Source organism: Camelus ferus, chromosome 29, assembly GCF_009834535.1.
Source record: "Camelus ferus isolate YT-003-E chromosome 29, BCGSAC_Cfer_1.0, whole genome shotgun sequence".
NCBI lineage: Eukaryota > Metazoa > Chordata > Mammalia > Artiodactyla > Camelidae > Camelus > Camelus ferus.
The window spans coordinates 17459981-17486322 of NC_045724.1; the positions used below are offsets into that span (position 1 = coordinate 17459981).

Consider the following 26342-nt stretch of genomic DNA (forward strand, 5'->3'; position numbering starts at 1 on the left):
ATCAGATTATGGGATAAGAACTTGCAATTCAAAGATAGAATTCCTGCTTTGCTCCTGTGGAGGAGAAGCTCCTCAACTTCTTTCTTCTCCTCATTTGCAAAATGAATTTAATGAAATTTGAAACCTATTTACCTTCAAATGGATTCATGATCTGATACGGGACTAGTAAAAAGACAGAAAATAGGCATAGGATTTGAATAGACATTTGATTTGAATAGATATTTCTCCAGAGGGGATGCACAGATGTCCAATAAGGACATGAAAAGATGTTCAGCATCATTGGTCAATAGCAAAAAGCAAATCAAAATCACAACATGATACCAATTTACACTAGGATGACTATAGTAAAATTTAAAAAGAAAAATATTAAGTGTTGATGAAGGTGTAGAGAAATAGGAACCCTTGTACGTTGCTTCTGGGAATGTAAAATGGTTCAGCTGCTGTGGAAAACGGTTTGGTCATTCCTCAATAAGTTAAACATAGAGTTACCATAGAACCTAGCATTTCCACTCGTTAGTATATATACAGAATAATTGAAGACGTATGTCAACGTGGAAACTTGTACACAAATGTTTTAAAAGCATCGTTATTCATAATAGCCAAAAGATGGAATCAACTCAAGTGGCTATTCAGGGATAAATGAATAAACAAATTGTATTATTTGCATACAGAGGAATATTACTCAGCCATAAAAAGGTTGAAGTACTGATATATGCTGTAACTTGAAAGAAGTTTAGAAACATGCTAAGTGAAAGAAGCCAGACACAAAGGTCATAAATGGTATAATTCCTTTTATGTACTATATCTGAAATAGGCAAATCCAAAGAGACAGAAAGCAAACTAGAGGTTACCAGGAAATGAAGGTTGGGAAGTAGTGAGTGATTATTTAGTAAGTATGAAGTGTTTTTATGGGGTGCTGAAAAAGTTTTGAAACTAAAGAGATACAGTGGTTGCACAGCATTGTGAGTACATAGTGTTAATACCACTAAATTGTATTTTTAAATGGTTAATTATATGTTAAGTGTATTTTGTGGGATTCACAAATATATTTACATTTTTTGCTTCTAGAGACAAAAGTTTTTAAGTGCAAGGACTGATGATACCAGAATAGGACGACCATATTTGATGTGACAATCTCAGTGTCTAGTTATCTCTCCAAATTCATTTTTCATTCATCTCTTTGCTAAGGACAATTTGTTCTTAACACAAAATATTTTACCTGAAAATACTGCAGTGTTTGCTAAGATAGAAACTTTTTTTATAAACATTGTATTATCTTTCGGGAAGCTAATAAAAGGCCCAGTTGCTCTGGAATGAATAAAGCTGATGAGGAACAAAAGCTATTCTTAGAACATACAATTAGGTAGCAGTTTGTTTTTCCTGGGCGTACCATTCTGTCAGGCTACCAGTTCCTTTTGTAAAAAATATTTCTTTATTGAGATGAAATTCACGTACCATAAAATTAACCATTTTATAATGAATGATTTCCAACATTGTAAATCAGCTATACTTCAGTTTTTAAAAAATGAATGATTCATTGGCATTTAGTGCACTAGCACTCTTGTGCAGCAACCAGCTCTGTGTCATTCCAAATGTTTTCATCACCCCAAAAGGGAATCCCATACCTGTGAAACACATCGTTGCCAGCACTTGTTTTCTACTTCTTTGATTATAGCCAGCCTGATGGGTGTGAAATGGTACCTCATTGTGGTTTTGTTTTTTTTTTTTAATCAAAAATTTTTTTAAGTGAAAATACCGGGGGTTGAACCTAGGACCTCGTCATGCATGCTAAGCATGCGTTCCATCACTGAGCTGTACCCACACCCCTCATTGTGGTTTTGATTTGCATTTCCCTAAATGGCTGAAGAAGTTGAACATCTTTATGTGCCTGTTGACCATTTGTATTCTTTGGAGAAATGTCTGTTCAAATCCTTTTCCTTTTCTTTTTTTAAAATTGGGTTGTCTTTTACTTGTTGCGTTTTGTTAAGTGTACTTTATGTATTATGGACACTTTATGACCCTTATCAGATATATGATTTGCAAATATTTCTCCTGTTCTGTAGGTTGTCTTTCCCTTTGTTGATAGTGTCTTTTTTGATACACAGAAGTTTTAAAATTTGATGAAGTCTAGTTGATCTGTTTTTTCTTTTGTTGCCCATACTGTCGGTGTCATATCTAAGACTCCATTGCCAAATTCAAGGTCATGAAGATTTTCCCTTATTTTTCTTCTAAGAGTTTTATGGTTTTATGATTTTAGTTCTACACCATTGATCCATTTTGGTACAGGTTCTGTGTATAGTATGAGGTATGGGCTCAGCTTCATTCTTTTGCATATAGATATTCCGTTTTCCCAGCAGCATTTTTTGAGGAGATTCTTCTTTCCCCATGAAATTGTCCTGACACCCTGGTTGAAAAATCCATCTGTCATTAATATGTGAGTTTATTTCTCTACACTCAATTCTGTTCCTACCATTTGCTTTTGTATAACTGAACTCCTTATTTTTCTCCCTTTGGTGACAGGATCATGGGGTTGATAGCACCATTTTCCAGAATCCTAAAAAGCTTCACCTAACTATTGGGATGTTGGTGCTTTTGAGTGAACAAGAGATCCAGCAGACATGTGAGATGCTACAGCAGTGTAAAACGGAATTCATTGAGTGAGTAATCCACCGGAGTAGAGAAGGCTGGTTACCCTATATTGGCTTCTTTTTAGTATCACAGCTTATTTTTGGACTAGGGAGCTGGGTGACATGGGAACAAGGTTTGTTGACTCCCCCACTTGTAACACGTAATGTTGGATTACTGTCTGAAAGATTTAAAGTGGGATTTAAAGCATGTATTTACAAATTTGTATGGAAAGATTCTAACTTAAATCCTACTAGTTCAATAGGCAAATTTTGTTCTTTAACAGGGCATCCCATTCTTTTTTCTTTTTTAAACATTTTTTATTGATTTATAATCATTTTACAATGTTGTATCAAATTCCAGTGTAGAGCACAATTTTTCAGTTATACATGAACATAAAAATATGGAACGCTTCACGAATTTGTGTGTCATCCTTGCGCAGGGGCCATGCTAATCTTCTCTGTATCGTTCCAATTTTAGTATATGTGCTGCCGAAGCGAGCACAGGACATCCCATTCTTCTCTTCAAAAGGAAATTCTCTTCATTATCTAGAAGGGTGTAGGTACTATATTAGTTTTCTTTGCTGTTGTAACACATTACTGTAAGCTTGGTGGCTTAAAACAACACAAATTTATAATCTCACAGTTCTGTGAGGCAAAAATCTGATACGGGTTTCACTGGGCTTAAATCAAGATTTTGGCAGGGTTGTGTTCCTTTCTGAAGGCTCCAGGGGAGAGTCCATTTCCTTGCCTTTCAAGTCCTGCCTCTAGAGGCCACCGAATTTCCTTGGCTAGTAGCCCCCTTCCTCCATCTTTAACGCTAATATGTTGCATCTGTCTGACCCTCACTCTGTTTTTACTTCTCTGGCCACAGCAGGACAGGTTCTCTGCTTTTATGGATGCATGTGACTTAATTGAGTGCACCCTGATAATCCAGAATAATCTGCCCACCTCAAATTCTTTAACCTTATCACATTCTCAAAAGCCTTTTTGCTAAGTAAGGTAGTATATTTACAAATTCCAGAGAATAGGATGTGGGCATCTTTGGAGGGCTGTTATTCTGCTTACCACCTTAACTCAAACATTATAATATACTTCCTGAGGGGAGTATTCATTATATTTCAGAAATGCAGGCTTTAATTTTCTTTTTTTAATACAGGTATTTTTGTTTGAGTCAGTAAGGATACCAGAAGCTGTGCAAGCAATCTGTTTTGGCTCAGGGAAAGCATTGCTGTTCCAGGGGCAGAGTTGTTACTCTTTTTACTGTAAGATTTTAATTTACACGTACCTTTGACCTACCAGCTCTATTTCAGAGGGTCATCTCTCCCTGCCAGCCCCTTTACGCCTTTATCAGAGGATTGATGCAGAACAAGAGGAATTTGAAAATTAACTAATTTAAGTAGTTTTATTTTTTACTTAGTTATAATATACAGGTCCCATACTTTCTGACAAGGCCTTATAGAAATGGGTTACTGATTCATTGGGTAAAACAAGGTAAAAGGATTTAAATTTTTTTTCTGATTATGTTGCATATGAAACTATAATACAATGACTTATTTGTGGACCAGTTCTCTTTTTCCATTAGTTGTTTTGAAGACAAAATATTTTTCTTGAGCAAAATCATAAACTGATTTGGTTTGTAGTTGCCTGTTCTTTCTGAATCTCATACAGCAAAGGATACTTCTTTGCCTTGTTCTTTGTTCTTAGTTATGATGAGCATAACTATTTTCTATCTTACCTAAAATTAAAAATAATTTGGTGTTTATAATTAGATATTTACATTTTTTCTTTGCATAAAATGAAACTTTATGCTTTACCTTACAAAGCAGAGCAATTTTACCTTGTTTAAAAATCAGTTCTGATACTTTAACTTATTCCCATATCACTTTTTGCTAAGCCAAACTGAAAGCAGCTGCATATTTTTTGGCTGCCATAAGGATAATCCTGCTAAGAAAAAAAATTAAAGGCAGATAAAACATTTGTTTAGAGAAGTATTTGTTTTTTTACCTTATGAAAATCAGGTCACAGGATTTTAATCACTGAAGCTTTATCCTGAGCTATGTGAGGATTTAGCTGAGTTCCTTCCATGTCTCTTGGTGCCTTTTGTGACTAAATGCCAAATCTGAACCTTTTAAGCATGTCAGGGTTGGTGCGCATAGGGAATGAAGAGCAGCCTTAATAGTTCCTAAGAATTTTTGACATGACAGGATGAAAACAGTAATTGTAGTTTCTCAAATTCAGCAAAGCTTTTGAAATAGGACACGTTACCCTGCCAGAAATCTGCAGTGCAGGCAAAAATTTTTCGAAGATGCTCTTTTCAAAAAGCTGGAAAGATTTGAAACCAGCAAGTAAAGCAAGCCTCCCCAACCCTCTTCTCTCACCTTCCCCTCTGCTACACACGTTTAAAAAGTGTATAATGCAAAATTAATTTACCTCTGAGAAGGGGGATGAGAATCAGAATTGGTTGTTTAGGTTGGCTTAAAGTGCCTTGTTTCCCTAAAAGGAAGAAATGTCTCAAAAAAAAAAAAAAAGATATTTATTATAAAGCCCTATGGTAAAATGTATCATTTAACCTCTCTCTCTTCCTTATTCTTTTTTTTTTTAAATACATTGTTTTAATATAATTATTTTGCTTTTTTTGTTGTTGTTCTTTGTATTTTGGGGGTGGGTAATTAGATTTATTTGTTTTATTTGATTTTTTTTTTTTAACTGAGGTACTGGGGATTGAACCCAGGACCTCATGCATGCTAAGCACATACTCTACCACTAAGCTATATCCTCCCCCCTATTCCTTATTCTTGATCTTCAGTCTTTTTACTTGGTATGCTGAGAAAAAAATGTCAGTAAATAATGGCATTTCTAGCCTGAACCATTGATGATGTAAATGTGACAAATTAAAATATAAAAGTGAAAAACACTGCAAATGAATAGACTAGTATATAATGTGCTGTAGCTTAATTTGATGACTTTTTAAATTGAGGTATTACATAAATGTGGCTATATTGGAATTTAATTAAAACTGTGGTGATTTATAGGTATTTTCATGAAATGAGTAGTTGAATATTTGTTTTAAATTTTGGGGTGGTGTTTGAGTTTAAGGGATATTACCTGACCAGAAATAGAACTTTGATTTCAGTTGATTAGAGGCCATGTAGCTGTATAGATTTCAACTGAATTATTCACAGTGTTCAGTAAATGCTGAAGCTCTAAATGTGTCCCTTGTGACTTTTCTTTGTGAGATGTTGAACACAAACAGTGCAGTGGCTCTGAGATATAGTCTGACAAATATGCAGCCCTTCTTTTGCTCTGGTGTCACTCTCCTCCTACCTAAGTGTTCCCAGTAGGCTGAGGTAAAACCAAGTAAGAAGTTAAAAAGGGACCAGAATAAGGAGAGAAGAAGAGGAAAAATACCCATGGACAAATGTGAGCTCCTAATCATTGCCTCAGCTGTCTCTCAGTTGAGTAATATGTTTACTGATGTCCCAGGTGGGATAGTTGGTCACCAAGACAAAGAGCATTTATCAGGCAAACCGTTGGATTTCTCTCCTCTTTAATTGTCCCTGTTGATAAATCCTAAGGATATGTTGAAAGAGTTTCTGTTTCTACTCATAAGGCAGACTTTACATCCTATTTCATCATTTTGTTTTTGGTAACCCATCTAATTCCAAGAGTTAGAGGTAGTTTAGAAATGAGGATACATATACAAAAGAAATGTTAAAGTCAGAGAGATCAAAAACCATAAAGATGGAATGAGAAGAAAATTCTATCTGAAAACCAAGATAATAATTGTACTAGAACATTAAAATTTAGTACGATTTTCAAGCATCAGTATACTCAAACTAAATTCCAAAAAGAAACACACCAGTTAACAGTTCTTTCTTTTTAAAAAGTAACATAACAATTTTGGGGGAGAGAATCATTTTCTGGTTCTCTGTCCAAGAAAAACTTGAGTAAATCTTAAAGAACCCAGAATGATGATGAGTAGTGTCTTCAGCCGGAGTGTTGCAGAAGGTACAGAAACATTGTTCACGTGGCTCTTTCTTACACTGACCCCTAGAAACTGATATTATATATAATTATAATTACATATAACCAGTAAAAACATTTCAGTAGGAAACTGAACCAGTGGTATAGTGCTTTGTGGTGATCTAACTATGCAGGAGTAAAGCTTAAAAAAATACAGAGAAATATATGCGTACTATTAAACTTTTTTCCCCCCAAAGAAGTTTTGTTGACTACACTTTGATAGGATTGAATGGCAGTCTTTCATGTTGAATTGTTTGGCTGTTACTAGGAATGGAGATAACATTGTATTTTTGATTGAAGCTAAAGGCTTCAATCAGATAATAGTTCAGAGCTTATAGTTCAGAGCTTGGCTTGTTTCTGAATATCCCACTTAGTGGAGGTGGTTACAGAGATACTTATGATCAAGGCTGTTTCTTAGAGAAATTCTGGTCTTGTGCAATAATGGCCTTGATGTTTTAAGGGAATGTTTACTATTAGGATTCTTAGGCTGCATAGAATCTCCTTATGGCCTTACTTAGTTAAATATCAAGAAAACTGCTCCTTGGGTGATGGGAGGGGAGAAAACATTTTTGTTTTGCTTTTTTTGAAATTGTCTTGATTAATCCTAACATCCTTTTGTCTTTGAGCCAGACCGCATTTTATTCAATGACAATATAGGCATGTGTCCACAGTCTCAAAATTGTCCCAAACAGCTTCTCCCTTTCCTCTGGATCATCCAATCAGTGTTTATCAGAGATTTATGGAGTACCTTTTTTATATTAGGCACTGTCCCAGGTGCTGGAGATATAGGTGTAGACAAGATGGATGGAGTCCCTGGCCTTGTGGGGCTTGGAGAAGGCTCTGTGGTGAGCTGATTTTCAGTTGGTTTCAGATTGGCACAGCAAGGCCTTTACTGGTTGAAGTATAAGTCTGTTTAAAGGGCCTAGGAAGAAAGCAGGATGGTGGGTTTCACTTAACATAAAATAAATACATGTTAGCTTTAGAATAGCCAAAAATTGCAGACGTTAAACAAGATATCATTTGTAATATTACCACCTAAAGATAATTACCCCTAACACTTTAGAGCATATAATGCTACATTTTTATATGCATATATGTATTTTTTCTTTAAGATGTAATTTACTTACAGTAAAATGCATAGATCTTAAGTATAGTTGATGAATTTTGATAAATGTGTACACCTATGTAAACCTCACCCAAGTCAAAATGTAGAACATTGCCATCACCTTATGAAGTTCCTTCTTGCTCTTTTCCAGTAAATGCACTTCTGCCATAAGTAACTACTGTTCTGATTTCTATTACCATAGATTAAATGTGCTTGTTCTTTAATTATATAAATAGAATTATTCAGTATATACACTTTTGTCTTTGGCTTCTTTTACATATGTTTTAAAAATTTTAACTTGTTAATGAATAATACATTTACGTGGTTCAGAAGTTTAAGTACAAGGGATATGGAGTGAGGAGTTTCATTCGCACTGCTATGCCACCAGGCACCCTGATCTCCTCTCTAAAGGCAACAGATGGTAGCAGTTTCTTTGTGTTACATCCTTTCAGAGATTTTATGTAGGTACAAGTTATATTTACATATATAAATTTTCTTATCTCCATCTTTTGCTCAAATAATGGAACTGATTAAATATTTCATCATGAGTTGTAAAATGGTGATACTTTAATTCCTTTATTACTTCTGCATTTATCAGTTGGAGTTCTTCTGAAAGAACTTTCCTTTATCGGCTTTGGTTGAATGTGTATCTGAATTCATAATTATTTCCTTAGGCTTGGCTCCTAGAAATTGAATTTCTTGGGCAGGGGGTTTCTGTTCTTGAAGGCTTTTTATAAATATTGCCAAATTGCTCCTAAAGAAATGATACGAGGTTGCACCTTCACTGTTGTTACATGAATGAAGTACTGTTTGCAATTTGTAGAAATAATGAGATTAAAACCAGAGAGATGGGCAGCACAGTAAATGTCTTTGTCAGTCAGAACTGTCATCACTTGGCCTTTGCTTAGACATTTCTTAGACATGCTAATAAACTGGTATTGGGATAAATATAGTGTGACTTTGGAAATACTTGTGTTTCTAGTTTGTATTCATTGAACATGTATCAATTCTGAATTTAGAAGGATGGTTAAATCATGTTGTTAGTTTAAAAAACCCAACAACTTCATTTTGTAGTATTTGTGTATATTAACCATGTTTCCAAATGTAATAGTCCTCTTAGCTTAAACAGTTATGAAAATCCAATATTTTTTCCTTTGCAGTGACATTTCTGGGGGCAAACCTCTGGAAGTAGAGATGTCAGGGATAGAATACATGAATGATGATCCTGGCATGGTGGATGTTCTTTACGCCAAAGTCCACATGAAAGATGGCTCCAACAGGTATGTTTCTGGAATACTTGTTTGTTTCAATGAAGAAGTGCCTAAAAGCATCCCTGGAAGTTCAGATAGTTTTGATTCCTTTTCTTTGAGATCTTATTATTGTAAAGAGTGTGTTAAATTCTTTCTTTTTCTTAAATAGTAGGTTAACATCTTGCAAGAGGAATTTGTTGTAGGAAAGAGTATTAGACTCATAGTTTGATAATTGTCGAATTAATTTAGTGGTGGATATTGATGGTAGCTGTTTAGTTTTTATGGAACTCAGTGCTTCCTTCATGTTTTCTAGGATAACAGGAGGCAGGAAGGATGACATTTTAGGATGGTAGTTTCAGAAGTGACATAATGCAGATCTAGTGAATTCCAGGGCAAAATAAGGATGATAACTATACAAACTTCATAGGATTATTAAGATTAAATTAATCTACATAAAATGCTTAGAGCAGTGCGTGGCACATAATACCATCATCAAAACATACATTAAAAATGTTTACTAATTTTTGTCTTTGTTACTATCACACCTCAATCCCTACTGGGGTTTCTCAGTCTGCAACCCAGGCTATTTCTGAGGCTAGCCTAGGCATCCAGAACCGTTTGTAATGTTAGTGTCATTTATTAGCCTTTGGTGAGCAGAAGAGCCCAACTGAATTGGGAGTTTGTTTTTGTGTGGTCCTTTCATTAGGGCAGGATAGAACAGAGCTCATACTGAACAAGAAACCCTCTAGAGAAAATCTGTGTTTCTAGGCAGGCCCCCAAATTGATTTGCTTTCCTAGAGGATCTCTTCTAAGATTTCTGTTACCTCAGTGAGAATTGATAATCTTAGTTATTTCAAATCTCAGTTCCAATGGAAGTGAATTTTGAGTGGGAAGTGAATTTTGAGTGTAAGGAAGGAAAAAATGATATGGCATCAGTTTTTTTGTGTGTGGTGTATGTCAATTATATCTCAGTAAAACTGGAGGGAAAAAAAGTGTGTTAATGTCACTACTAATTTCATCATAATCTTTAAGTATTGGGAAGCTGTCAAGCTTATGGTGGCAGACACACATTTTCCAAAATTCTAGTTTTCACTTGAAAGCTTGAATTTTATTATTGGCCAAAAATACTGGTGATTGTTTTCCTTGAATCTCTTTTTTGAGGAAAATATCTGCCAAATAGCCAAGTCTGAATAACCATAATTTGTCTGTCAGTTGTTCTTTCAAGCAAAAATAGTATTCTATGGACAAAGAGGCTAGTTCAGCTCTAAATCTAACAAGCTCACAAGTGCTTTTCCTCCAGATAGCCATCTATTTCCATATCCAGCCCAAGTGTTTTATATATATTGCCAACTTCATCACACAGAGTATTAAAAACACATGTATTCAAGGGCTGAGATTTAATAAAAATTGATCATTTTAATTAATCATATTCATTAAGGATAAATGAAATTGGCTTTTAAAATTTTTTAAACTGGATGTATAGTGAAAAATTTACTACTGCTAGTACAGTCTGCTGTTACTGTCTTCATTTGTGTTAAGGCCAACAGTTTTACCTGCTATTGTTTTTGTATCATCAATGCAAATGTCATTGCAGTGAGAAAGGCAAATAATATCATGTAACTATTATAAAAATAGTTTTGATTTCATGGACCTCTAAAAGAGTCTCAGGGACCTCCAGAGGTCCACAGACCAGACTGTGAGGATCTCTGATCTAAGTAAGATTTTATTTCCAACCTTTACGATTACGTTGTTTCCAGGGAGATTATGACTATCTTCTGTTTAGCACTTACTACTCTTGCCTGGCATTGTGCTTAATTGTATCATCTCTGTTTTATCTTCACAGCATCTGTGTAAGATAGATACTCTTATGCCCATTTTTTAGATCAAGGAGGTTCAGAGAGCTTAAGTAACATGGCCGAGGAACACATAGATAGCAAAACTCTGCTCTGAAGCCCTGTGCCTTAAGGGTTTTCAGTGTGCGTATGCTTCGTTGAGTAGTGTAGACTGTGTTCCAATTCTTATTCCTGGAGTAAAATGGAATCTTGTGACCTATTTTTTTTTTTGGAAAGTGGTGAAATTCCCATAACATCAATTCATCATTTTAACCGTTTTAAAGTATATAATTCAGTAGCAGTACGTACATTGAAACATTGTGCACTGTCACCACTGTCTAGTTCCAGAACATTTTTATCACCCCAAAAGGAAATCCCATACCCATTAAGCAGTTGCTCTCCATTTCTCTCTACCCTGATACTTTCCTCTGCCCAGCCACTGGCAACCACTGTTCTACTCTCTCTATGGATTTGCCTTTTCTCTATTTTTCCTATAAGTGGAACCATACAATATGTGGCCTTTTGTGTCTGGCTTCTTTCACTCAGCATGTTTCCAGGTTTCTCCATGTTGTAATGTATGTCAATACTCTTTTTTATGGCTGAATCATATTCCATTGTATGGCGATACCACATTTTGTTTATCCATTCATCACTTGATGGACATTTGGGTTTTTTCCACCTTGTGGCTGTTGTGAATAGAGTTGTTTTCGATTCTTTGGGGGCTCACTTTTAAAATGTATTAAAGCCACTTTTTTTTATTTCCTTGATAAATCTCATAATTTTATAGGACATCATAGCCATTCAGCCTGACCTCTGTTGTTCCCTTATTCTCTGTTACTAGACTTACTTAGTTTTTGTTTGTACTAGTTTAAACCTTATTTTTTTGTAAAACTAAAATCTGTGATAGCCTATAGTCATGCAGTTAACATAAAGCTACATGGAAATTTTACATGGGATTACAGTGTCTCATTAATAAAACAGTGAATTTTTCCTAATCTGGGGCTTCAAGTCTGTTTTAACACGCATATGCCGTAGAAGCCACAGTTTTGATTTACCCTATTGGTGGTCCCAGGGAGGAAAAGAGTGGTCATTAGGAAAGGGTGACAAAGTCATCACCTTGAGTGTTTCCATTGGATATGTTTAATAGCTAGACCCTTTATTCTATAGAAGGTCTTTCAACTATAGAGAATAATTGATTTTTGAAATTAGAAGAAAAGTAAGAGCCATAGAAGACAGATGTCTTTGGAAGACAGTGCTCAGACATAATTTATATCCTCATTTACAAAAAGATAAGAGCTCAGAAAATGAATACATCCTTTATTTCTCCACAGATCCATTTTCTCTTTTCCCATTTCTCCTCCACAAGAAGAGACAAGTTTGTATTATTTCCAAAAGATTTATAAATTCCCCTCCCCATATCTGCAGTGGCTAAGGGACTTGTACACTTTTTATTTAATTCAGTATTGAAACTATTTGAATGTCTATGTGCAAAATATTTTGCTAGGCCATGTAAATTGATGCAGAATTGAGTAAGATATGGCCCTGTTTTTAAGGCACATTCTATCATTTATGTTTCTTTATGATGGGGGAGAGGCCATGTTGTAATAAGAACACACTCAACATTTTTTGTGTGATTTCATATATTTTAAATCAAAGATTCCCTTAAAATGTTTGACTGTGGAGTGCCTGACCTTTAAAAGGGTGGAACCACTTAGATCAGATTTTTCCTCTAGAAGCAGAGCTGGGACAGTGTAGCTACACTTATCAGTGCTTCCTTGGGTTTGGTAAAGCCTGTCTGGGTGAGGGATTTGCATTCAGCCTTTTTATTCCTTACTTAGTAGTCAGCTGTTGCTAAGGCTTTAGCATTGAACACAGTGAACGCAGTGGCCATTCTATTCTGTCTGTTACTCTCACAGGCCTCTACCCTTGCCCCTCTCAGAAGAATGGCTTCCTCACATTATCCTGAGAACATGAAGCCAACTCAGCTTCCTTCCTTTTCCCCTCACAGTCTACCTGTTTTCATCACGCCCACCCCACTCTTTCTAAAGAATGACATAAATTCTCTCTGATGAGGCTAATCTCTTTACTTATTCTCAGGACCCCATCCCTTATGATCTCCTCCAAGACCTGGCACCATTGGTTATTCCCCCCTGCAGGGCATTTCCAGTCCCCTTTCCCTCAGGCAGTTTTCAGGCACCCAGGATGAGAGGTGCAGTGGACTCTAGGGCTTCTCTCGTATGGAGGGGCAGATGTCAGGAACTAGAGCACATGAGCGTGAGGGCTGTGATTGAGATTCTAGGGGATTCGAGGAAGGCTTCAGAGAGGAGATGTCTTTGCTGAATAAGGAGTTTGCAGGCTGAGGGAGTAGCATGTTAGGAAAAGGGAATAAACACAAGTGCAGATCTAGAGACACTGTTATTTACCATGTAAAAGGAAGTTTGATTTTCATTTGGTCATTTGTTTATTCAACAAAACTTTATTAAATGCCTTCTGTGTGCCAGGCACTGTGCTAGACTGTGAATATAGAATGGTGAGTAAAACCAGACACCCAGTTATTGCCCCCAAGTAGTTTACAGGCTAGTGGAGAAAACAGCCGTTAACAAATAACACATAAATATATCATCACAAAGTGTGATAAATGCAAAGTGGGGAAAAATGGTGCTCTTTTAAAGACAAAATATGGCAATTTAGACTGTGTAAGGCAGGGTTAAGGGAAGCCTCCCTGAGGAATTGATGGTGAATTGAGATCTGAAGGAGTGGGAGTTTGTCAGCAAAGGAAGTTCTAGGCAAAAGAAAATGCAGATTAAAAACCCTGTGGCAGGAAAAAGCCTAGCAAATTCCAGGCATGGACGAAGCATAGTGAGGGAGAGGTAGAGTGGCCTGAGATGGCCACGTGAAGAGATCAGAGGGGCCTGGATTGAGGCAGTAGCAGTAGATAAGAGAAAAAAGAATAAATACAAGCAGAATAGATAAAAGAAACCCATATCAAGGTAAATCAAGATAAATAAACAGAACTGCAGAACACTAGAGAAGAAGTCACCTATGAAGAATTGACATTTATAAGGACAGTGGATTTTTCAGTATCAACAATAGAAGCCGAAAGACAGCAAGACCATTTTCTAGAGAAAATAACTCATCCTGGAATTGTTTATTCAGAAAAAAAAAAATCTTTAAAGAGCAAAGGTAAAATAAAAACTTTTTGTGTCTAAACAAATACTGTCTTTCCTTCTTGCTATCCTTTTTCTCAAGTCTACTTGATTCTTGGAGGCAGGGAAGTATAGCATTCACTACAGAGTGTTCTGTAATAAAAACAGATTATAAAACAATTTGTGAATATACATTCACTTTTTCTCCCTCACAAGTGGGAAGAGAGAGCAAGAGAGAAGTAAATCAGTTAATATGAATAAACATCTTATCAGTGGTTATTTCTGGATAGCAAGTAATTTTTTTTCTTGTAGTTTATAACAATTTTTAAAAAAACAATGCTGGTGAAGCAGGCAAATGTTATACCTGTTCAGGCACACTTAGTATGCTTGGTCAGATCAGGGTCAGTAGGAATGAAGATGTGCTTGTATGTGGTGAAATTATGGTGGCCCTGACTCTGTTTAGTTGTAAAGCCTGTGCTCATGTTGGTGCAGAAAAAGGAGGTTAAGAATAATTGGAGACCAACTACTCTTTTGAGAAGTTTGGTGACAAGAAGATGAGAGAGGTGTAGTTAGAGTTAAATTCCACAACTGTGCAGCCCAGCATCACTGTACCATCTTCCTCTCACAGCCACGCTACTTTCTTTTGTATTGTTTTCTCTCATAAAATTAAAGCCTTCCAGACGGGTAAAGTGAAAATTAAATGGCTTCCTTTCCCCCTGCCCTGACTCTCCCCACGTCCCTTCCCAGTAGATGGTAAGCAGAGCAAGGACACAGTGCTGAAAGTCATTGTCTCCGCGTATTTTATACAAACAGGATCACATCATTCCTGTTGTTCCATACTTTGTTCTTTTTGTGAAATATAACCTGGACATTACTTTTATGTCAGTGTGTATAGATCCTATGATCTACTATCTACATCAACCTTTCCAAGCCTTATCCTATATACAGTAGGACTTCCTTGCTAAAAAATTTCCCGTCATTTCACATCATCTTTTGAATTAGTTCATATTCTTCAGTCTAGCACTCAAGATCTTCCAGGATGAAACCGATTTAATACTTCAGTTTGATCCTCCTGTGTCGTGGACTTGCCCAAGCCCCAGTTAGTCTCACTGCTTGTTGATGATCTTTGTGTCTTTGTTAATATTGTTTCTTGTGACTAAAATTTCTTTCATGTTACTCCTCAACTTTTTGTGTCCAAATGCTATCTTTCCTTCTTGCTATCTTTTCTTTTTCTTTTTCTCAAGTAGACTAGGATTCTTGGAGGCAGGGAATATGTCTGTTCAGCATCATCTGTCCAGTGGCTTTGTAATTCATGGCTCATAGTCAGTGTTCAGTGAATGTTTGTTTACCTAAGTCATTTACTTATTCAGCTGATTTACAAAGATGAATTGAATACAATTAGCTGCCTGTCCTAAGCCCATCCTCCTAGTAGCCTGTTCTGATCTCAACCCTGCTGTAATGTCTTCCACCTTTAAATTATCAAAGCCCCTTATAATTGCTGTGTCATTACCAAAGTCCTCTTTATAGTTATTTTAAGACATTGTGAACTCCTTAAGAATAAGAACTATGCTTGCTTAGTTTTTAATTCTTTTAGTGACCAGTATAATGCCTGTATACACTAAGCACTCAGGAAATATTCACTAGATAGAACAAAGTTAAATTGTAAGGCAAAAACCCAAACAAAAGCCTGGTATTTGCACTTTCTGGAGTTAGTGATCATTCTGCAGTACAACTCCATGTCTGCAATGATGGCTCTGGAAGGCTTGAGCTTTTTAGCACATACAGGCCTTTAAACTAAGAGCTCAGATTTAAGGCATTAGTAATTAGCTTCTGTTTTCAAACCCAAACTACTATCTGAATGATAAAGCTGCTTAAGAATAATTTATTTTCCTCATAGCAACCTTATATATATTTTTTAATTTTTTTTTAACTTTTTATTGAGTAATAGTCATTTTACAATGTTGTGTCAAATTCTAGTGTACAGCACAATCTTTCAGTTATACATGAACATATATATATATATATATATATATATATATATATATATATATATATATTCATTGTCATGTTCTTTTTTTCGCTATGAGATACCACAAGATCTTGTATATATTTCCCTGTGCTATACAGTATAATCTTGTTCATCTATTCTGCATTTTAAAATCCCAGTCTGTTGCTTCCCACCCCCTGCTCCCTTGGCAACCACAAGTTTGTGTTCTATGTCTGTAAGTCTGTTTCTGTTTTGTATTTCTGTTTTGTTTTGTTTTAGATTCCTCATATGAGTGATCTCATGTGGTATTTTTCTTTCTCTTTCTGGCTTACTTCACTTAGAATGACATTCTCCAGGAACATCCATGTTGCTGCAAATGGCGTTATGTTGTCGGTTTTTATGGCTGAATAGTATTCCATTGTATAAATATACCACATCTTCTTTATCCAGTCATCTGTTGATGGACATTTAGGCTGTTTCCATGTCTTGGCTATTGTAAATAGTGCTGCTAAGAACGTTGGGGTGCAGGTATCATTTTGGAGTAGGATTCCTTCTGGATATAATCCCAGGAGTGGGATTCCTGGGTCATATGATAAGTCTATTCCTAGTCTTTTGAGGAATCTCTGTACTGTTTTCCATGGTGGCTTTCCTTGCTTCCCTCTCCCACTCTTAATGATTTAGATGTCTTCTTTTACAATTTTGTGTTTATTCTTTTTGTAATTCATGGCAGTTATCTCCTTTCCAGTTATGAGTTTCTCATTTTTGTAGCATCCTGCTTCTTTTCTGTTTAAAGTAGACCTGTCAATATTTCTTTCAGCATGGGTTTAGTGTTGCTAAACTCTCCTAGTTTTTGCTTGTCTGTGAAGTTCTTTATCTCTCCTTCTCTTCTAAAGGATAGCCTTGCTGGATAGAGTATCCTAGGCTGCATCTTTTTTTCATTCAGTACTTTGAATATATCTTGCCACTCCCTTCTGGCCTATAGTGTTTGTATAGAGAAATCAGCTGAGAGCCTTATGGGGGTTCCCTTGTAACTCACTCTTTGTTTTTCTCTTGCTGCCTTTAGGATCATTTCTTTATCCTTGACTCTGGCCATCTTGATTATGATGTGTCTTGGTGTGGGTCTGTTTGGGTTCTTCCTGTTTGGGACCCTCTGAGCCTCCTGTACTTGGATCTGATTCTTTCTTTAGGTTTGGGAAGTTTTCAGTCATGATTTCTTCAAATACCTTTTCAATCCCCTTTGTTCTTTCTTCCCCTTCTGGAACCCCTATTATGCATAGATTGGCATGCTTTATATTATCCCATAGGTCCCTTATATTTTTTTCATTGTTTTTTATTTGTTTTTCTCTCAGCTGTTCTGATTGGGTGCTTTCTATTGTCCTGTCTTCTAGGTCACTTACTTGTTCCTCTGGATTATCTCACCTTCTTTGTACAGCGTTTAGGTCAGCTCTCTGTAGCTTCTATTTCATTTTTGACATATTTTATATATCTAAACACTATTTCTTTTAGTTCCTTCAGTACTTTGATCACCCATTTTTGAAATCTTGATCTAGTAGGCCATCAATGTCTATTTCCTTGATTGTGCTTTCAGGGGATTTCTCTTGATCTTTTAATTGGGAGTGGTTCCTCTGCTTCTTCATATTGCTCATATCTCTCTGGCACTGTGGCTTAAGGAGTATCAGTTATCTAGTTCTCCTGGAGATGGTGTGCACTTAATGATTTTATTGAGAAGTCTTTCTGTCTTCACCCTGTTATGCGAACTCAGCTTGCTGTTTCCAGAGGCCCTCTGTTGGTGCCCTCGTCTGTGCTACTCCCAGTGGCTGTCAGCTAGCAGATCACGCCCCCTCCCAACACTGGGTCAGGTGCTGAGCTCTTATCTTGTGGGCAGGCGGGTCACTCCCCCTCCCAGTGCTGCAGTCAGATGCTGCACTCTCAGATGCTGCGCTCAGGCGAGGCAGGTGGGTGGATCGTGCCCCCTCCCAGCACCGTGGTCAAGTGCTGTGTTCGTGCCAGGAAGGCGGGTTGCCACCCGCCCTCTCCCAGTGCCGGTTGCTCCACTGCTCTGTGCAGCTGCCCACTGCGCCCCAGGTCTGTGCTCCATAGGCGGGCTCGGGGAAGACCGCAGAAAGGCCCTGCCCCTGCTCCGTGCCAAATCTCAGCTCCTTGTTTGTCTTGGAGGTGCGAGTTCTCTGAGGTGCCAGGGCAGAAAGATCCTGTCTGCCTTGGGCTGTAAACAAGTCTGAGTCCTGCCTAGGGGGTTGCAGAGCAACTGGGTGTGGATTCAGGTCTCGGCCCTGCCCCTGCCGGGGCACTGCACACAGAGGAGATGGCGGCTTTGGCTGCACCCTGCCTATCTTCTGATGAGAAACGCCAGTAATGGCAGTGCAGGTCTGAGGAGACAAAGGCTACGGCTCCCCTCCCCTCAGGGCACACCAGCCGTGTTGCTTTGCTTTTTTCTCAATTTATAGGGGACTGAGGTGGTTCTGCTATGTATCCCCTCCCAGCCACGGCGCACAGCACCCTGCAGTCCCCCAGGGCTGCCTCAGTGCAGCCGCCCCAGTCCTCCGCCTGGCTTGGGCGGCCTGTCCCAGTCCCAGCTGCCGGCTCGTGTCTTGGGCTGGGTGTCTCGGGGACCCATTGTGCCCGTTTAACTCAGTTCTGTCAGTCAAGGGGTGCTTGGGGCAGATTGGAGCCTCGGAGGCTCCCCCTCTGTCCCACTGGCCTCTCCATTGGAGAAGGGAGACCCAGCAAACGAGCGCCAGTCCTCATTTGCCGCTCCCTCCCCACGGGACCCGTCCCGCGCTGTTTTGCTTTTTCTTCTTTATTTTTTCCTTTTCTCCTACCAGATTTTTGGCGTCTCTATCTTTCGAAGAGGGCGATGTTCTGTCAGAGTTCAGCAGGTGCTGTCTATATAGCAACCTTACATTATTTTTAATTCACTTATGAGATGTAAAGGTATAGAGAAGCTTTGTGACTCATTCATAATCAAACAGGAAAGGATCAATGAAGTAAGAATTGAAAGACTGTACTGTTGGAAATATAATGACATATTGTCAAATGTGTGTCTGTGACATCAGCCTGAAATTTGTGATTGTACCTAAGCACTCTTATGTTCTCTTGATAGAACTCCAAAGATTTGTCATTTTTTAATGCTTCAAATCATATATTATTTGCCCTTTTATTTAGATCATTGATCAAAATAATTTTCAAGATTTTTTTGTTTTTAATTTTATTATTTATTGAAGTGTAGTTGATTTACAATGTTAGTTTCAGGTGTACAGCAAAGCGATTCAGATATAGATATAGATAGGATTCTTTTCCATTATATGTTGTTATAAGAAATATAACAACATAGGATTTTTTTCCATTATATGTTGTTATAGGAAATTGAATATAGTTCCCTGTGATATATAGTAAGTCCTTGTTGTTTATCTGTTTTATTTATAGTAATGTGCATCTGTTAATCCCAAACTCCTAATTTATCCCTCCCCTGCACTTTCCCCTTTGGTAACCATAGTTTGTTTTCTATGTCTGTGAGTCTGTTTTTGGTTTGTAAATAAGATTTGTGTCATTTTTTTTTAAGATTCCACATATAGGTGATATCACATAATATTCATCTTTCTCTATCTGACTTACTTCACTTAATATGATGATCTCTGGGTCCATACATGTTGCTGCAAATGGCATTATTCCATTCTTTTTTGTGGCTGAGTAATATTCCACGGTATATATATATTGCACATCTTTATCCAGTCATCTGTTGCAGAGATTTGTCATATGATAAATTCATGCATATATACTTCCAACAACTCTTCATTGAGCACTGATGATACGTCAGTTAGGCATTAACTTAGATGCCAGAATAAGGCAGTGAGTTAGATAAAGAGCCAGCTTCCTGGAGTGCACAGTGAATTGATAGCAGCAGAACTGGGTGCCAGGAGACTTGGATTCTTGACCCTTTGCCCTGAGTTGGAGCAACTCAACTTGTCTGTTTATTGTTTTTTCTTGGGTAAAATTAGCAGCTTAGAATAGAACATTTTAAAAGACTTCAGTCCCTTTAAAGTTCTAAGTCTATAAATTGGGCAGAAATCTTAATTTTCCAGAAGGGCAAAGATGGAGACTGGACCCTTTCATTCTTCTGTTTAGTTTCCTTCCTCTAGTGCTACTTGCTCCTTGTTTCTCTATAGCTTAGCTCCCACCCACTTCTTTTTCTTTAAGAGAGGAGGTGGAAAAGTGTGGCATCATTTTGTTGTGATTTGAAATGGAGGTGCATTTTGTGTCAGCCCTTCCTGTCTCCTTTGAGATCTTGTTCTGTTGATTCCCTCTGTTGGCTAAAGTTTCATCTTCCTTCTCTGTTGGATAGTTTCTTGTTGTCAGTATGCATTTTCAACTCTTTCTCATTGAAAACGAACACAAACAACCTGCCCTCAACTCTGTATCTGATTACCAAGGCAGTTAGTTTCTTCCCTTCCTTCCACATTTCTTGAGTTTATGTGCATGTGTCCCCTTCTCATCTCTCTGGCCTTTCCCTTGGGCCTCTGTAATAAGGCTTCTGTCATCAGCCTGCCAGCGAAACTGCTCTGACAAAGGTCTCTGATGACATACTGATTGTGAGAAGTAAGTGGGCACATGTTGCTTCTTTTCTTACTTTACTTTCCTATAGCATTATATTATATTGATTATTCCTTTTTAACCCCTTGTAATTCTCCTTTCAGCCTTTCTGAAATCTTCCTTTTTTTGTTCCTCATCTTTATGGATTGTCCTTGCTGATTCCTTCTCTGCCCCTTACATGGGAGTGTCGCATAGGGCTCTGTCCTTAGCTCTCTTCTTGGCTTGCTCTCAATCCCCCTCCCTCCATGACTGCATTTATCCCATGCTTTTAAATTTTATTTGATTATTATTTTTTAGTAGAAGTACTGGGGATTCAATGCAGGACCTCGTGCATGCTAAGCACACACTCTATCACTGAGCTCTCCTTGCCCCCTCATCCCATACTTTTACACTGTTGACTCCCAAATCTGTGTCGTTTGCCCAGATTTTTCTCTTGAGCTTGAGGCTTGTATTTCCATCTCTTTCCTGGACATGTCCCACTTGATATCCAATGTGACACATGCAAAAGCAGACCCTCTCCCTCTCCATAATTCCCCACCTTGGTTGGTAACCCACCTGGTCGTTTAAGGCAGGCTCTTCCTCTGCTCCAGCACTGTCATATCTGAGAGCACCAGCTTCTCTCTCACAAGCTCTGTTGAATCCATTCCCTTGTCTTGGTTCTCACTGCCCCTGTCAAAGTTTAGATCTTCATACCTTTCTCCTTTAGAGCGTGGTCCTTAAATCATGTCCTCTGAAGCCAGACTGCATGGGATCTACCACTTATTTGTTCATTCTTTTTTGGGGGAGGAGGGGTAATTAGTTTTATTTATTTAATGGAGTTACTGAGGATTGAAACCAGGACCTCATGCATGGTAGGCATGCACTCTACCACTGAGCTATACCTACCCACCAGATCTACCGCTTATTCATTATTTGACAGTTGGTCAAGTTTTATAACTTCTCTGTGCCTCAGTTTCCTTATTGGTAAAATAGGGGTAATAATTTATCGTGAGGATTAAACGGTTTAACAGAAAGTGCTTAGAATTAATGCCTGACACATGGTGTTTGTTATTATTTCTTCTGTTGGTACTGTCAGTGCCACTTAGCTGACATCAGTACTGCTGGTCTCCTCCCCTTCTAAAGCATTTCCCCTCTGCCACAGAGTCAGCTTCACAAATGGGTATCTGACCACATCATTCCCCTTTTAAAAATTTCTGTGGCTTCCCATGGTCCAGCCACTACTTACATCCAGCTCATCTCCACTGCCCCTTTCCTCTCAGTCCATGTTACAGCTGTATTAAATAAATGGTGGTTTTCTAGATAAGCTGTGGTCTTGCATGCCTTGGCATCTTTGCACATTATTTCTTCTGCTTGAAGTGTGGTTTTATCTGCAGATCTTTAATGATCCTTCAGGACTGTGTTTATTTTTTACATTCATGAGTTCTCACTCTTTAATCAGTCAAATCTGTCAGTTAACCAATCACAGCCAGTAGTTACACAAAGCCAAGTATAATGGTGCTCTGGCAGATTTAAGACAAATATAATATGCTCTTGAGGAGCAGACAGTCTAGTAGAGGAACAAGACACAAACCTGAACATTAATGGAATATCCCTGAGAAGGCTAAGTAGAACCCAGGTACTAGGGTAGCATTTCAGAGAAGGGCAGAATCACTCCTCCCAGATACGGGGGATTTGGGTGTGTTGGGGGAGTTAGAAGGGCTTCATGGAAAAGTGGGATTTGAATTGAGCCTGGAAGGATGATAACATCTGCATAGGTGGAGGGAAGAGGGAGCAGAGGATGTGGGACCCAGGTAACAGCAGGCACAGAGGCAGCAGCTGGCAGGTTGCTAAGTGGAGGAAGCCTGGCGGGAAAATATGCATGTTGAGGAGTGCAAGGTCATGAGGCTGCCCCAGCAGGTGCTGTGTCAGGCAGTGGGGAGTCTCTGGGGTCTCCAGATCAGGGAGCATCCTGAGGAACTGTATGTTGTGATATTCTATCCCATGCCAAGCATACTGAGGCAAAAGGAAAACTCAGTTATATTTTGATCTGTCTTCATTCAAAATTTTGGCATTTTGTTCATCGGGATTTTTTTTTTCTGCATTAATTTTGAAATACTGCATTAAAACATTATTTATCTTGATTACTGTGGTTTTTGGCACCCCCTTAAACTTTGTGACTAGGGTAAGTGCCTCACTTGCCTCACTCTGGTCCCAGCCTTGTGATGTATTTCTGAAGGTAAGTGATGAGAATATGGGTATTTATTTTATTATTATTAATTATAGCTGTAAATATTCTCTGGTTAGTAGACAGTATTTAATAACAACGATTAAAATAAAAAGTTAGAATTTTAAGAAGGTTAATTTGAACTTTGGAGCCTGAAAAACATGAAAGGGAAAAGAGTCCTTTGTGCTTATGACTCAATCACTAGGGGAAGATAACTCTTGCTGCAGCATATGCAGTACAAGCATAAAAAGGTTGTTTTGCCCACGTCTAAGTGGGTGAAAGATAACTGAAGGGTGGAGGTACCAGAGGCTGCTGTCCGTGTGGAGGTAGGCCTTGAGCAACTCAGCTGCTGTGGCCAGAGTGACTCTGCCCCATGGCTTTAGGCAGCCTCTCACACATGGGCCACACAAGGTGGGCTTGGCCCACATCTCACATAAAACAGACCCATCCAACCCTGCTCAAGGAGAAACCTCTCACCGGGTCAGTGTTTTACCACGGGCTGTGGCCCAGGAAGTGGTAGAAGGTTCACAAACTCTATAAATATCTCAGGGCCACTTGCATCTGGGAAAAGAGCCAGTGTGTGACACAAAGAGTATTACTAGTACATACCTGTAGTGTCAACTCCAAAAAATATGAAATCTCTTGTTCATTAGTACAGTGGTGATGAATGAAAGATTATTTTGAACCAGGGGAGTCAATGTGCAGCACAAATCTCAAAAAAGATGACGGGAAAGGTTGAAAGGAGCAGGTTGCTCCCTGCACTGGTCACCAAGTGCCGTACTCTGTCATTTGATGCAACCTTCCCATTAGCACCAGTATCCAGTGGGAACTTCTCCAAGCTCAGGATGGACATTCAGGCACAATATTTAAAAGCCACAGGGTGAATGTCCCCACCAGATGAGTGGGTGGTCACAGAAGATGGCTGCTTCCTGAGGCCCAGGACCAAGATCTGCTCCACCACACCCTTGCTGGAATAAATGACCCCTCTCATTGGCACAGCTGGCAAAGTTCTTTGCCAGAATTGAAGGAGAGATAAAGAGTTTTTCAGACAAACAAAAACTGAAAGAATTCATCACTACTAGAATGGCCTTACAAGAAGTGTTCAAGAGAGTTCTTTAAGCTGTTGATCAGAACACCTGAACAGAATTCTTGTGTAAGAATTGTTTCTGATGGAGGTACTGTAATGAGCAGCCATCATCAAGATAGAAGAAACCCCCTGCAGAACCCCTAGTGCTTAGAGTCAACTGGAGTCCATATGGTGCATCAGTCATGTGGCCCGTGGATTTCCCTACAGTTGTCTTCATTGGAGCTACACTGCTGCCTTGTTGAACACTGGTGTCATGTCCAGGGCTACTGTGATCTTCACAGTGCATGTGTCTTAGAGTCAAGCCAGGCCTCACTCGATCCTGACAGAAACACATCAACCACAGTAGCTTTTGGGTTTGTGAATGGATGAACCAATAAAGCACTTGCTTTTAGGCAGCTCTCTGTTGAGCCTGGCTTCTTGTACCCAATTTCCAAGATGGTAACTTTCCATGTTCCTTCAAGACCTTGTTTAAGCCTCCTATGAAAACCTGGTCCCTCCAAGTGTATTTGATCACTCCCTTAATACTGGCCATGATGTTGTACAGTTGTTCCGGGTCTGGTGTCTGCACAAAGCTGTGAGCTTCGTGGTGGTGGGGACTGCAGCCTTTTTTCTTCCTTGTACAATGATTGGCTCAGAGCAGATGCTCCATAAATGTTGTTGAATTAGTAATCAGGGTTCAGGAATTTATTAAGATTTCTGCACGTCTTTCTTCAATTTCTCTAGGCTGCAGGAATTGGTTGATCGGGTGCTGGAGCGTTTTCAGGCATCTGGACTAATAGTGAAAGAGTGGAATAGTGTGAAACTCCATGCTACAGTCATGAATACTCTATTCAGGAAAGATCCCAACGGTAAGTCCTCCATAGAAATGCAGCACAGTTTGTGATCAACAAGACTTGAAGAGATTCCTGGGGTTGGAATAGAATGAACTATCAAAGAATCACTGACATATCTTCGTTTTAGATCTGTTAGCTTGTTTTGATGGGCACAATGGAAGTGGACAGGGACATACTTAGCATGGAACTGTAGCATTCTAAATCTTTTGTTTGTGTCACACATAGGGTTGCCAGATTTAGCAAATAAAAATACAGGATGCCCAAGTAAATTATAGGTGAAAATAATTATTTTAGTATAAGTATGCCCCATGAAATACATGGCTTTTTTTGAAAACAAGAAAGAAGATTAACTAGTAAAAGTAAATGTTAGAGCAGTAATTCTCAGCTAGGGTGAATTTTGCCTCCCGGAGGGCATTTGGATTGTCTGGAGACACTTTTGTTTGTCACGGTTAAGGGGCTGGGAGTGGGTTGCTACTGGCATCCAGTGGGTAGAGGTCAGGAATGCTGTTCAACCCTCTGCAGTGTACAGGACAGACCCAGAAGTCAATAGCACCAAGGTGTTTGTTCCCTCATGAATCTAAGCCCTCGAAACCTTTTTTTCTCCCCTCATGAATCTGAGCCTTCATATAAAAATGCCTTGTTTTAATGTTTGATTTTGGATAATATCGTACTTTTTCAGAAGGATTCATTTTCTTCCCATCCCCACCCACCAAGTGAAAGCTCTCTAGCACATTCAGCATCTATCTGATCAGGAGCTACAAATTCAAGTTATATGCAGCAGCTTCTTCAGCAGCCTGTTGTTTAAAATATACCAGCACCAAAACCCCATATACAGGTTTTATTTCATTTGTTAGGCTCTAACTTTTGTTTTAGAAAGTCTAGGTTGGAAGAGGACTCCATCAGGACTCAAACCCGTAAACTATTTGTAGATTTATAGTTTCGGACGGTTTGTGTGTTCCTTTTTGCCAAAGTACATCTTTTTATTTTGTTCAGATGAATACCAAAGATCTCAATTGAAAGTCATTTAATTTGGTTAGAGCCATTGTAGGACTAAGAGATATGTAGCTTTCCAGTTCTTCTAGTGTTACTGTTTTGTGGTGCTAGACTGTATTTTATTTAAGACTTTTCTAGATAAATCACTGTTTTACTTTGGGAGCATTGAGAGCAGAAAAGTTTCAAATGGCTTAGTCAAAGCCTATAGACTCTTGTTTGGGTGGTTGATAGAATCCAGAGCTCTATACTTGTTCTTGTTCTGATGGAGTACATTTCTTTCATTTGGATAATCGTATTGCAGAAGAATATTTGGAATTCCAGAAAAAAACATTTTTCTGAAATATTTGATAACTTACATATTATAATGTAGCTTGTCCAGTGGGAACATTTAAAGATGCTTCTGGCATTTATTTTGTTCTTGGAGAGTCAGTTTTAATTTTGGAAAACACTGTTAGATCCCCTGAGGTGATGTACATTTCAACATGATCAGGTAAAGACAGTTTCAGAACTCTAGAGAACACTACTCTCATTCGCTGGTTCAGTAGTTAACACTGTACCCAGCACCATCCAAAATGAGTTTCTGTGATGATAGAAATCTTCCATATCGGTGATATCTAGTATGGTAACCACTATCCACTTGTGGTTATT

General features: G+C 38.4%; 1 protein-coding gene and 2 non-coding genes across 7 annotated transcripts in view; 1 reads left to right on the forward strand and 2 right to left on the reverse strand.

The window, feature by feature from the left end:
* Positions 1-26342, forward strand: part of ASCC1 (activating signal cointegrator 1 complex subunit 1) — an 87770-nt gene that overhangs the window by 29471 nt on the left and 31957 nt on the right. For all 5 annotated transcript variants that reach the window (XR_004316061.1, XM_006181150.3, XM_032470188.1 and 2 more), the window contains exons 6-8: positions 2521-2657; positions 8916-9035; positions 24592-24716. Coding sequence is in view for 4 of the 5 variants with exons in the window: in XM_006181150.3 (XP_006181212.1) it covers positions 2521-2657; positions 8916-9035; positions 24592-24716 (382 nt within the window). In the remaining variant the exon portion in view is untranslated. The remainder of the gene's footprint in view (positions 1-2520; positions 2658-8915; positions 9036-24591; positions 24717-26342) is intronic.
* LOC116660547 lies at positions 3023-3129 on the reverse strand. Its single transcript, XR_004316143.1, has one exon. It is a non-coding gene; the product is annotated as a U6 spliceosomal RNA (small nuclear RNA).
* On the reverse strand, positions 21392-21463 carry TRNAG-ACC. Its single transcript has one exon. It is a non-coding gene; the product is annotated as a tRNA-Gly (tRNA).